Source organism: Pyxicephalus adspersus, chromosome 4, assembly GCF_032062135.1.
Source record: "Pyxicephalus adspersus chromosome 4, UCB_Pads_2.0, whole genome shotgun sequence".
NCBI lineage: Eukaryota > Metazoa > Chordata > Amphibia > Anura > Pyxicephalidae > Pyxicephalus > Pyxicephalus adspersus.
This window is the reverse complement of record NC_092861.1, coordinates 135,295,261-135,308,286: the sequence shown is the minus strand read 5'-3', so window position 1 is coordinate 135,308,286 and position 13,026 is coordinate 135,295,261. Positions and strand designations below refer to the sequence as shown.

The 13,026-nt window shown below is 36.9% G+C and overlaps 1 protein-coding gene across 1 annotated transcript in view; it reads left to right on the top strand.

Annotated features, from left to right (window-relative positions):
- The window catches only part of GTF2A1L (general transcription factor IIA subunit 1 like), a 35,819-nt gene that overhangs the window by 7,213 nt on the left and 15,580 nt on the right, over positions 1-13,026 (top strand). Inside the window, exons 3-7 of the mRNA XM_072410284.1 lie at positions 865-988; positions 4,487-4,533; positions 5,753-5,846; positions 6,284-6,591; positions 6,718-6,891. Coding sequence (XP_072266385.1) covers positions 865-988; positions 4,487-4,533; positions 5,753-5,846; positions 6,284-6,591; positions 6,718-6,891 — 747 coding nt within the window. The remainder of the gene's footprint in view (positions 1-864; positions 989-4,486; positions 4,534-5,752; positions 5,847-6,283; positions 6,592-6,717; positions 6,892-13,026) is intronic.

Genomic DNA, 13,026 nt, shown 5'->3' with positions numbered 1-13,026 from the left:
CCCCCCCCCCTTTTTCTGTGCAGTCCGAGCACGCCTGTCATGAAGCCCCTCCGCATATTTCCCTGCCTCTCTTTCACAGGACTACTTTTTGTATACTAGAGGACTTTCAAAAGTGTTTTATGCTGTAAAAACTACAGTGTGCGTATGAAGTCACATCCAACCATATTTACTTTAAGTGATGTGAGGTTTGAAGAAATTAAATTATATTAAGTGGTGCCTGAGAAGTCCTGTAAAGTGTTATTTTTAAAAAAATGAAAAATGGTTTACTGGAGGACTTTACCATAATGATTCAGATGATAAATTCAAAAGTGTAGAAAAAAAAAACTGTGAAAATGTACAACCTAAAAAGGAAACTGCAAACCAAATACAAAGCATTGTTAGAAGTAAGGGCAGATGGGCATCCATTATATATTTCCTCTGTGTACACATAGATAACTATATTTAATTGTAAATAAAATACACAGTCAGTTTGTAGGATTGTGTGTATTTCCTATTTTGGTAAATTGAACAGATCGCTTGGGGGAATGGAATCAAATACATGGACTGCCCTTCTGTAATGTCCCTTCTAGGCAGGGGTAAATGAAACGTGCTACATTGTCTTTCCTCAGCAAAGCACAGGTTTCCTTTAAAGTGATGCTCAATGTACCCCAAAGAATGAAAGATGGATCTGTACTATTTCTATCCCTGTAATGCACACATTTGTTCTTATGGAAAGGAAAAGTTACTTGCAAAACTGCAGGGCACGTTAAACGCATGTCCCTCTAGTACATCACTGCTTTTTAAAAGTGCCCTCCGCAAATGCATTATATAAAAATAAAGCGTGTAAACATTCAAAGACACTTTGATATATTTTCTCTCTTACAGTTATGGGAAACCAAATTGATGCAGTCGAAAGCTACAGAGGGATTCTTCAGGGATCATTGTAGTGTACCGCAGTTTGTTCTTCAGTTACCACAGCATTTACATCAGTCTCTTCATACATCAACAGGTTGGCTTATTTTTGCACTCTTTTTTTACCTTCAAATTTGTTGATTATGGATTAAAAAAGAATCTAAACAAAGCTTTGTCAAAAAGAATCTGTAACAAACAAAATATTTGTGTATGAGAAAGCTCAGATGGTCACTCTTTTGATTTCTGGGATGCACTCAGTGGACTTTATATATAAAACAGAGAATTGGACATTTCTTCAAACATTTCCTTGTGGAAATCTCCTAGCTCCATGTGTTTCATTGGTAGTAGTTGATTCCCACAAGAGAATGTTTGAAAGAATATCACATTATCTTGTTTATAAAAAATATAGGCTAATTGGAATAAGCTTCCGCACATATAAGGTGCATGCTATAGCATACTTCATTAAACATAAATGGAATGGATAGACTGGAACACACCTTAATGTATGATTGTAGTGCAGCACTGCAAAGCAAACCATGCATTACTGTGTAATGCATTACTAGGGTGCATTGCAGTTCATAGTAGAGGTAGGCCAGGGAGCCATTCAAAGTATGTCACAAGTATGTTTGTTTGTTACCACATGTTATGGTAATGTTCATGCATGAACAGACCCCTAATGCAGAACAGTGAAGCTGAAACCTTTTGGATTCTTAAGGGCAACATTGCAGCCCTAACTAGTATGCAACCCAGGTGCCACAGAATGTCCGCTTGCATCTAAGGATTTAACACAGGCATTACAGTAAAACCCCAGTTATCCAGAACTCTGATAATCGGAAAATTCAGATAACCCCCATCCGACAGCTCTAGCAGGGCTCTCGCATGTGTTCTGCATCCAAGAACACATTGGTCTCATTGCTAGGGCTACGGGAGCAACCAGGAGAGTGGAGCTGTCAGGAGAACAGAGCTCCGCTGATTGCTCCGCTCTGTGACTGGCTGAGAAAGGGGAAACTCTGACACTTAAGCCGTCATCAGGGTTTCCCTTTTTTCAGCTGTTCAGTCATTTAGCACCAGAGGTCCCCATTCAAGTCTAGTGCTAAGGGGCTTGGGAACCTCAGTTTCAGACTAACCTTAGTTAATCTGAAATTACACTTGTTAGTTTAATCTAGGAGCCAACAGACATTTTTTAATGACCTATGAGTGTGATAATATAGAGATTCTAAAATGTAGTCTCCAGCTACTTTTAGGCCTATTTTTTTTCAGGCATGGACTTTTTACTTTTTGGATGAGCTGATTGTTAGTTACAGGAGAGGAGTTTATCACAAATTGAAGCGCACCTTTTCTGAGAGTGACACTGAACTACAAATGCCAGTCCTGCTCAGAAGATGCTAATTTATGTTATTTTTTTTTCATTTATGCCATTAAAACCAAACTAAACCCCACTGTATTCACCTGCCCCTGTTTCTGTTACAGGGTGTTCCTTCTTCCTCCTTGTTCTCCCTTCTCCTTTCTTCTCATCCTAGTTACGATCTTAATTGGCCAGGGGAAAATTACAGTATGAGCCCCATCAACCGCAGAGAAAGCCAGGATTGCTGGGTGTCCCAACAACCATTGCAAATTGAGTGTTTGCTCATTGATTTTGCTCCAGCAAGCAATCAGGCAGGTAACAATGCTTACTGCAGAAAGGACATTGTCTGGTCTTTCTGCAATAAAGCCCTGCCTGATCACAAATTTACTTTAGTTCCCTTTTAATAGGTAATCATTGATTTTTTTTTTTATTCAGCTGTTCCATGGCCCTCTAATCCATAATCCATTGATTATGAAGTGTGCAGTCTTAAACCAGAATTCTGAATTCACTCATTTTTGCTATACTGGTACATTCCTGTTCAGTCTCCACTGACAACTGGCAAATGACATCACCTTCTAAATGTGTATCAGACTGTTGGCTTTGGGTACAGGAAGGTTGACCTTAGCTTATGTGCTTTTAGCTGCCCATATATTGTCTTCAAGCAAAATCAGCATTCAGACATTTGTACTGGGGGGTTCGGTGGGGAGTTATCTTAATATTTTTTTAATTTGTTTTGGAAGTTCATCTACCAATATTATCACCTGCTGCTGCTACTCTCCTTCCTCTCACCCAGAATATATAAAATTAATTTATTCTTATTCTTCTGGGTTTAGGTTGCTTCTTTTAATACATTTTTAAAATTTTCACTATAAATGCATTGGCAACAGTTACTAAAATCCATGCCACCTACACAAAAAGCCCTTAAAGCGCCTATTACCTAATTTCACAGATTTTTTTTTTTTTATTTTCTGTTAAACTCATGAATCCTTAGCAGATGGATTTTTTTGTTGCTCAATATTAATAATCACCCCTCCCATGCCTTAGATGTAATTGTAAGAATAAAAGCTGGAAAGAAGTTATGAGGTTATGCTTAATGCCCTGCGTAATAGTATAAATTAGTTTTAAGCAACGCTTTTTAATATCATTCAATAATTCATCAAAGCACATTTTGCTCTTTGTCGAGTCAAAAAACAAACTGAACAAACATTTTGCAGATTTATGGGGTTCATGCAAAGTGCAAAAACAGTTCATATGAACAGCTGTGTTCTGGTAAGATACAAGTCACTTGAAAAAAATGAGAAACGTTCAAAGTACACCATTAGTTTGGTTTACATTTTATAACTAAATCTTTATCCTCACATTATTTTACAATAAAATAATTTATTGTCCATTCTTCTTTTAATGAAAGGTATCACTAATATTGTCTGTGTCCTGTTTTATTTCTGATAAATGTGTGGTGTGATCTTGATGAACTATCCTAAATTAATTTAAACTCCCATTTTACATTTCTTTTTTTCACATAAATTTTGCAAATTGTTGAACAAAGCATTTAAAGCTGGCCTACCACAACATTTTTTTTGGGGGGATGAGGGAATTAAAACAAAACCCCTTGAAAAAAAAGGTGAAGTGCCACAGGGATAAAGACAAAATGGGAGCTCCAGGCCTCCTGGGATATCCAAGTCACAACAAGGTGGCTTCTGGCTGCTTCTTCTGTGGATACTTCAGGTCAAACATGTGCTTTTTTTTTAGTGGGGGTGGGGGACAAAAAGCAGATCTCACACATGCGCAGTGAGATTACAGCAGGCTACATCATCCAATTTTTTGCTTGCGAGGTGTAAGGACAGGTAACATAGGTAGAAGCCGGAAGAAGATAAAAGATGGTGGAGCCCAGTGGATAAGAGGACAGCACAGGACCCAATCCAGAAAAGCTCCTGAGAGATCAAAGGAAAGGTGAGAATTTTTTTTCTAGTTTAGTTCTACTTTAATTTTCAGCTATCTGTTTTCCTATTTTATAATTTACTATTTTTATAGCCTAATTATAGGGTTTGTTTCCGTTTTTCTAGCTCAAAAGATTGCTGGACCATTTTGCATTTTTTGTAACAATATATCTAAAATGCTCTGTTAGTCAAGCAGCTAATTAAGTAATTGTCCTTAAAGAGCTAGGTCAGGCATGATTGAAAAATACCTGGATGTGTATTTTTAAGATTTTTTTTTATTTATTTTTGCAAATATATTATTTCTTTCTTTCAGTTCTCCAAGGAAATAGAAATGTTTCCAATTTTACAGGAACAGATATGGTAAGTAGTATATGGCTGTAACAATATTCTTTATTCTTTTTTGGGGTTATGTAGTACTTGGCAGCTATTAACACATTTTTTGGAACCGTGTTTCTCAACTAGAGTTCCTCTAGAGGTTGCTAGGGGTTCCGAGGCAATTTTGCCTGTCAGGTCAGATTAACTGAATCCAATGATTTTTTTGAGTATCTCTAAAGGTACCATTCTTCCCATTGACCAGCAAAGTAAAGTACTGCGGGCTGTTGATATAGTAATTATAGCAGAAAAACAATCTATACAGTTTATTTCAAGGGTTCTCCCACATAAAAAAAAGTTGAGAGAGTCTAATTTTGAACCATTCATATCAATATCTTTATTTAAAAAAAAAAAAAAAACATTTCTATACGATTTCTAATCACATGCACACCCTATTAGGCAAAAAAGTTCTACAAGATTATTTTTGGCTTTGGTAAAAAAAAAACTTAAACACAAGCAGGAAACAACATGGAGAGAACTTTAAAACTGTATTAACATAGTCCATGGCTAGATTTTAATTCAAAGTCTTGTCTCTGCAGGGCTACAGATTTGTTTTGCTACTTCCTTGTCTGGTTCCACCACTTTATGATGTATTTCAGTTTGTTAGGTGTGGTGATTTATTTTAGTGCAACAAATAAATCCACAATCTGAGACAGAAAAAAATCCCCGCTCAATAGATGACTTTGGGTCAAGTTAGATTGAGTAGCAATCCTACATTTAAATCCTTGGCGGGGGGTGGGCTGAATTCTTACCCCTACATTATTGATCTAATAAAGAAATGCAGAAAAAGGTTTGAAATCTGTTCGTTGAAAAGACAACCCTAAATTATAGAGTGGTTAACTAATCATGCAATTTCTTTTTTAGTTCCCAAGGGGAATCATTTCTATAGTTGGTGTATTTATATAGCTAGGGAATGACCTTTTAGAGAGCACATTCACCAATATACTTGCTTACATTAATGAAAATCTAAAAGCGGACAGATACTTTTGTCCTAATTCTGAGTGGAAACAAACTGCATTGTTTGTGGATACCAGTGGACATAATTGTTGCACATATATCTATATTAAATGATAATCTGTGCTGAACAATTTCATTTACAAAGAGTGTTTTTTTTAAACAAGTTTTCATTTAATAAGATGTAGGAAAATGTTATTTGTTCTTTAATTTTGGTTTTACCTAATTATAAATGTATTTATTGTTTTTCCAGAATTCATCGGGGTCAAATAGTTCATATACTTTACCACATGGTATCACATATCCAATCCACCTACCAGCTGGGATGACTGTGCAAACTGCTTCTGGTAAGTTGGTGGTTTCAGATTTTTACTTAACTGACCTGTGGAACACTCTAAAATCAACCCCCGCCAATGTTGGTTCAGTTTGCAACTGCTGGAGTGACTTTGCAGGTGATTCTTCAGCGTTGAATGTCTCATTCATGTTGATGAAGCATATGCTGAAATAATAGTTGACAATGTCCATTGTCCACATCTAAGCATAAGACAACTTGAAAGCTCACATTAAAGTACACTGCTTGGCCAAATAAGTCTCCAAGCCTGTGGGGGCAGTGTTTTGATCTGCGGTTGCTTCAGTTGGTCAGGGTAGGTTCACCGGTGGTGCCCAAAAAATAACGTCAGTGGACTACCTAAAAATACTGAATGACCATGTTTTTTCATCAACTGATTTATTCCTCCATGATTTGTATCTATGAAATGTTTTGTGTTTGAATTATTTCACTTAGGTCAGCTTTACAAAGTGACTGTGCCAGTAATGGTAACTCAAGCCCCTGGAGCACCAAGAATTCTTCAGCAGCCGGTTCAGCAGTACTTTCAGCACATTAACCGTCCTCCGAGACCAGCCACAAACACCCAATTTGGTGGAAATATTCAAGGTGGACCCAACTGGCAGCAGCCACACGTGACTCAAACAAACAGGTTTACTGAGGCTGTCAAAACAACTGCGGTAGAAAACACTTTGGATAATATTTGTGGAAATGCTAATGGAGGACCATTTATTCAGCAGAATGTTGAAATGCAGAAGCAGCAACTTGTAAGTAATGTGCTTAATCATCCACTGAATGGTTTAAAAGAAAAAAATTGTAATGATATGCCACCACTGCTGTTTAGTCCCAAGCAGACAGAATTAACCTTGGCTGATAACTCTGAATCTTTGCAGAATAACTTAAACATGGCTCAGACAGTTCAAGGACAGATAGAAAATGAATGCTCAAGCCTATTAAAATCCCAGGTTTCTGATAATGTCATGGAGCTGATATTGCTGGATGACGAAGCTGACAATGGGAATAAAAATATACCACTGGAAAACAAGACCACAAATTTATCTGAAAAGGTGAGTTGTCGTGAGGTTTAGCTTTTTATGCATTTTATTTCTCCATTCTGTTTTTCAAACACTGAATGTAGCACTGGGTTACTATTCATAAAGGATCCCATGAATCCTATGTGTTCCTTACAGTATCAGAGGGTAGATTAAGACCAAACTGGTATTCTAAAGAGCTATGGACTCGGCAATGCTTAGTAAAAGATTTACAGTTGTCCCAACACAAGAATTTTACATTAGGTGTCTTACTAGCACATGGTATCTTACTCAAACCTGGGACAGAGCTGCATGCTTCTGCTAATTTGTAATGACTAGCTCTGTGTCTTCACCATCTGCTGGTTGTTACTTAGGTCTGCAGCACATTAATCAGGAAAATATAAGAAGACTACTGGACATTCAGATTGTGGGTTTTTTTTATCTCAAAAATAGTCATCCGGCATGTCATATTCAGCAAGTGCTTTATTCACATCCCAACACAGATAAGGAGCAAAGAAGCACGACTGCACCTTGACCCATTTCAAATTTCCAGTATTTAGTCATAAGGCCATATGAAAAAGCACAACTGCACCTTGACCCATTGTATTATTACCAGTACTTAGTCATAAGGCCATTGGAATAGGTTTTGGTGTATAAAAAGCACAGTCATACTCTTTTGAATCCCCTGTGGTGGGAATAAATAATTTATTAATTATGGCATACCTTTAATGATTACTTTGTGAGTATTGTTCAGTTTGTTGGAACTAAGCAAGGTCTGAAGATCTGGTGACAATGCGTTTGGATGCTAGAGTTGTTTCTGTAGTTTCTGTACACAGCCTTAAAATAACTTTCAGGTCTTGCTATGATTGCAACCCTTGCTATGATTACTATATCCACAACCTATGGTACATTGGCAGGGTGGTCAGGGAGAAGAAAGTCACACTTACAGATAGCCAAAAAGATCATTGGTGTCACCCAAACTAACTTTTAAGGTGAAAATTGAGTCAGAACTCCTAGCAACCTCAGGAGGAACCCTGGTTATGAAACATTACCTTAAACCATTATTGCAAATTGTTAGAGAGGCCTGTAGGCATAGGGCCACATGACAGGGGTGGGAGGCCTAGCCCAGGGGTGTTAAGGGTTAATAAAAGTGGGGTAGGAGAGCATTAGGAATAGGATGAGTTAAAAGGGGCTGGATGGAAGTGAAAGGCCCTCTTTTGTAAGAAAAAGTTTCCCACCCACCCCTTTTATAGTTATAATTTTAATTTGAAAGTGTGGTTAATTTTAGCGGTTGGGGTCTTGGAAGGCAAGGATCCAGTGCATTAGTAAAGTGGTGGAATTTGGCCGGGGGATACTCTTTGGTGGGGTCTCTCCTTTATGGTGAACAGATAATTATGGCTCCTGAGGTGGTGCTGGGGGGCCTAAGGGCCAAGATGGAGATGTTGGAAGAATTAAAAACCTGTTGGGTGCGGATTTTGCCTACTGAGACCTGCAGCCTGGTTGTTTGGGTGTATAACCGGGAGTATAGAGTTTGATAGCATTATGGATATTGTTATGGTTAGGTAATAATAAAAGGGAGGAATTAGGTTGTTGGTTAAATAGGTTACATTCAATGTAATATGTTTGCATTATATAATCCCGGTTCAGTAATAATAATGGAATGTTATGGTAATGTATGCTTGCATATTAAAAGTGTAAATGTATTTATTTATTTGTACTTGAATGGTTAATTTATTTAATGGTGTTTAATTAAACGGCTGCTTGCCAGCCAAATTAAATCCAGGATTGGTGTCTGGGTATTTAATGGTGGAGGAGTGGTTGGTAAGCAGGTGGGGGGTCGAGGGGAGGCGGAGGTTCTGATGGTGGTGGTGAAGGACGGGATAGAAAGTCTGAGCTACCCTTGTCATGGACTTTTGTGCTTGGCTTGTCCTTACATATTCTGTTCATTGACCTAAAAACTTTTTCTGTAGTCAATGCACCACCTGCTTGAGGCAAAGGGCCTGATTTAATAAAGCTCTCCAAGGCTGGAGAGAATACACTTTCAGAAATGTAGCTGGGTGTTCCGGAAAACATTTAAATGGATTTTTAAAAATCATTTGCTATTTGCTAGCAAATGTTTTGAATCCTGGACCAGATCCATTTCAGGTTTGCTGGATCACCCAGCTTCATTGATGAAAGTGTATTCTTTCCAGCCTTAGAGAGCTTTCATAAATCAGGGTCAAATACATTTTATAAGATCAGTTTGTCTGTGCCTGTCTATGTTTATCTATGATATGGTTTGCTGTTTGTTCTGACCACCTTTCCGAAAACTTGGCTCAAATCAAAAATCCATGAACCTTTTCTTTTGGGGGGGGAAAAAAATCCAAAGGGTAGGATATTGTACCCATGTGCATTGTTTTTTATCTTTAGAGTGTGAAACAAACAAAGAACAGATTGGTTTGGTTAACTAGTTAACCAGTTAGTGGCGCTGGATCTTCTCTTATATACAAGGCCTTACACCAATCTATCATCCCTTTCTACGTATTGGCCTGTTATCACCTTGATAAGACAGTGAGTACATCAAATCTGTGACAAAACGGGTCTGTTAATTTTGTTTTTTTTACTCCTAACCATAATAAATGCCATATACCACTATACAGCCTCCTAAAAAATGTAACACATTTACAAGAAAAAATTCTCACCTTTCCCAAATTTTATTAGATGGTTTTATTCACAAGAAAAAGTTTAATCGGATTGTCTGATCCAGTGATGATTGTTACTTGATTACAAATGCAGGGTGTTACTGCCATTGAAATGCTGTGTATAAAACAGTGTGGAGTGTGAGTGGAAGTGTGTTACAGGTCACAGTTTTGTCTCTTAGCATATTTTTTGCTGCAATATAAGTGCTATTCTTTTTAAAATGAGTAAATCTCATTAATTCTTTGTTAGTAATTACTAGTTATGTTTGCTCCCAAATGTAGAAAAGCTGGGGAGCCTGCCATTATTTAACATATAGATCCTGAAATCCAACACTTATGGGAGCCCAGTGTTCTAATATACAGAAATAAACTTTTTGTTGACGACCTTAGTTGTGAGAAATCTATATGCTGTTTATTGACTGTTTTTAAAAGCAGGATGTTGGTTAAAATGCTGTATAAAAACAATAAATAAGTTAAACGTTAAAGGGGGCCATTATTCCAGGCAATTGCCCCTTTTAAATATATAATTCTTATCAGGAAAATAAAACAGGAGATTTTTTAATAAGATCTCATGCACCTAAAAAATAGCTTGACTGGACCTTTATAGTTAATAGTTTTTCTTTGCTATCTCTCTTTCTATGAATCTATATTCTTAGGCAAGTTGGGTGAATGATGCCCTATGTTTCATTGTTTAACAACGAAGTACCTAATCAAATTGTGATTGAGGTCTATATTAGCCAATAAATAAAGGGTAATCATTTTCCACGTTCTATAGATCAAGGCTTGCAGTGTCATTAACATCAGCCTTTGTTACAGCTTGTGAGGTTGTAACCTCTTTTAGAAAATCTCTTCATAATGTCATCGTAATTTTTACAATGTAGCATCATCTGATGAGCTGGGACACTTTACTCTGATAGATGGACTGTTTAGTTCACCTTTAAACACAGAAGTGATGTAAATTGTATTAATGTAAAAGGAGAGCCTCCTTAACAACATGGGTCATGGTATATTAGCATTAAGGTGGGAATATGGGAGAGCCTGTAGCATACCTGAAAAAAAATTGTGTGTTTATTTATATGTGTGTGTGTATATATATATATTATAATTTTTTTTTTTTTTTTTTTTTAGATGGTATTCCCCATCTAAGCTAAAATTCTTGGTGAGGTTTATCTTCCAAAGGGCCTTGAGGCAATTGATCTGGGTGTTGTCTAATATGGGGTTCTAATAATTATTACCATTGCACATACTTCTTCATATCCACCATCTTTAATTAAATTGCCAATTCTTTATACCGGTTACACCTATTAAAAAAGTCTTCTGAAAGGAGATCTCCTATTTTCATCATGCAGCTCCAAATGCTTTCAGCAGTTTAAGAATTATCAGTGCTTTTGTTGGCTGGGAAAATATTTCATCCGATAATGAACCCTTTTGCTTACATCACCACTACAATGGCAGACTCGGTAAAGTGTAATCCCTTCAGAATAACTTTCTGAAGCGATGAGTTTAGGAGGGTATAAGTAGAGTCTGGTGTGCATATTGTCACATATAAGTATTGGTGGGGATGCTGTGTTGATACCTAAACCAGCATTTATCTATAGAAAACTCAACATTAAACAAGATAATCTCATTGTTCATCCACCAATCCGAGAATACTATTCTGAATTCGGCAATCCTGATGCGCAGTTCAGTGTTTTTGACAGTTCACCGGATTGATGTGGCAAGTAAGAATGGTTTTTGCAGAAGGAACATTGTCTGTCCCTTTCTGCAGTAATGCCCTGCCTAATCCACAAGTTTTAAAGGTGGAGCTTTCATCTTTAAATGTATTTATTAAATTCAAGATTTAAATCGCAAAGATCAAATTATTGTGAGGCATAACAAGAGGCATGCTGATAGGAGTAGAAGGCAGAAGAGCTCACCTGTCTGCTTTTTTATCTTTTTTTCACTGGCCAATTATAGACTGGGGATGGGGAAGACACCTGTAAGTGTTACAAATAGTCAAGGTTCTTGCCCTTCTAGACAGGGCTGGGCTGTGTGCCAAAGATGTTCAAATTTCAGCATTAGATGAACAGAAATAAAAATTGGGTAAAATATCCCCCATTTATGTATTATTAGAGAATTGCTGCATGTCTTTTAGCAGAAAAGGTCACAATGGGCACATGGCTAAAAACTTTATTTGAAAAAAAAAAATCACATCATAACTATTTAGATTCACAGGAAAGAATATTACATTATACCAGCATAAAACATAACATAGTAGCTGAACTACTAACTACAGTATAATATAGGAGATTGGCTTTTGCACCTATGTTTGTATAAACAATATTTTGATGCGCGTATCAAGCAGTTTGCCTGAAGTTCAGCTTTAACAATAATCCGTTCATTTTTGGAACAAACAGACTAGACGGGAAAATTGATTTTTTGATTTGCCATAAATACAGATTTTTATATTGTGAAGTTAGTGTATTATTTAGTTTGCTCTGTTGTTAGATGCTTAATGTGACATTAAGGCGACTTGAATTTAGTATTTTTATATATCAAACACATTCTTTTGCTTCTTCATGTTTGTGTTCTGAGCCATGTGTATTCGATGATTCAGTCTTAAACTCTAACTGACAACTCTCCATGTAAATTGGTTTTTAGAAGCTTTTGAAAAATGGGTCTGTAAAACTATATTGATTTTATTTTTGTTTAGCTTTCTGCAGATCGGCAAGAGCCCTTAAGAAGTCATATTTACCCTTTGTAGCTTGTTGCTTTGAGACTTTGGGTATTTTGTATTGGATAAGACAATTAATAAAGTATAAAAACCCTGTTTTTAGGGTTTTTACATTAAATCTATATGTAACGCTTTTTCAGTTTTTTGGCCTTCAAAGTTTTACATGAGTGGAAGATACTCAAGGTATTACAAGAATTTAGTGAAGATGGAAGAATAGTTATTTTTTTTTGAATACTTATTGTAAAATGAATGCTTCATCAATCTGCTGAAAGAAAGCTGGAACGTGTCTTTTTTTTCTTTACTGATATGGGCATCAGATTCCACATGTGAATGTGGGTAAATGCAGGGGTAAAGCTTTAGGTTTTCCTAAAAAATATCGGTACCTTTCGGTACAAGTTGGCCTGTAATGAATGCAGCCACTCTGCAGGGGGTAGCCCACAGGGACAGGTGAACAAATGAGCGCTGTACACGCAGAACCGTTACACATGGCACCAATCCACCCTGGCAGACTGATGAATGGTGTCAAGGCACCTCTGTACACATGCCGAGAATTATCTGGCATTTGTACAAAATCCTCAATCCAGTGATCTTCAATGCGCACCACTGCCATGCACAGCATAGGGTCTTCCCCTGCCTACGGCATACGGAGACACGCAGTGAAGTTTAAAATTAAAGTATAAGTATAGTAGCATTTATTAAAATGTATCCAAACCCAAAACAAATTTCTATTACTTTGTAGCTTGCTGGTCCCAAGATTTAAAGGCTGCATTGTTTTTTTTT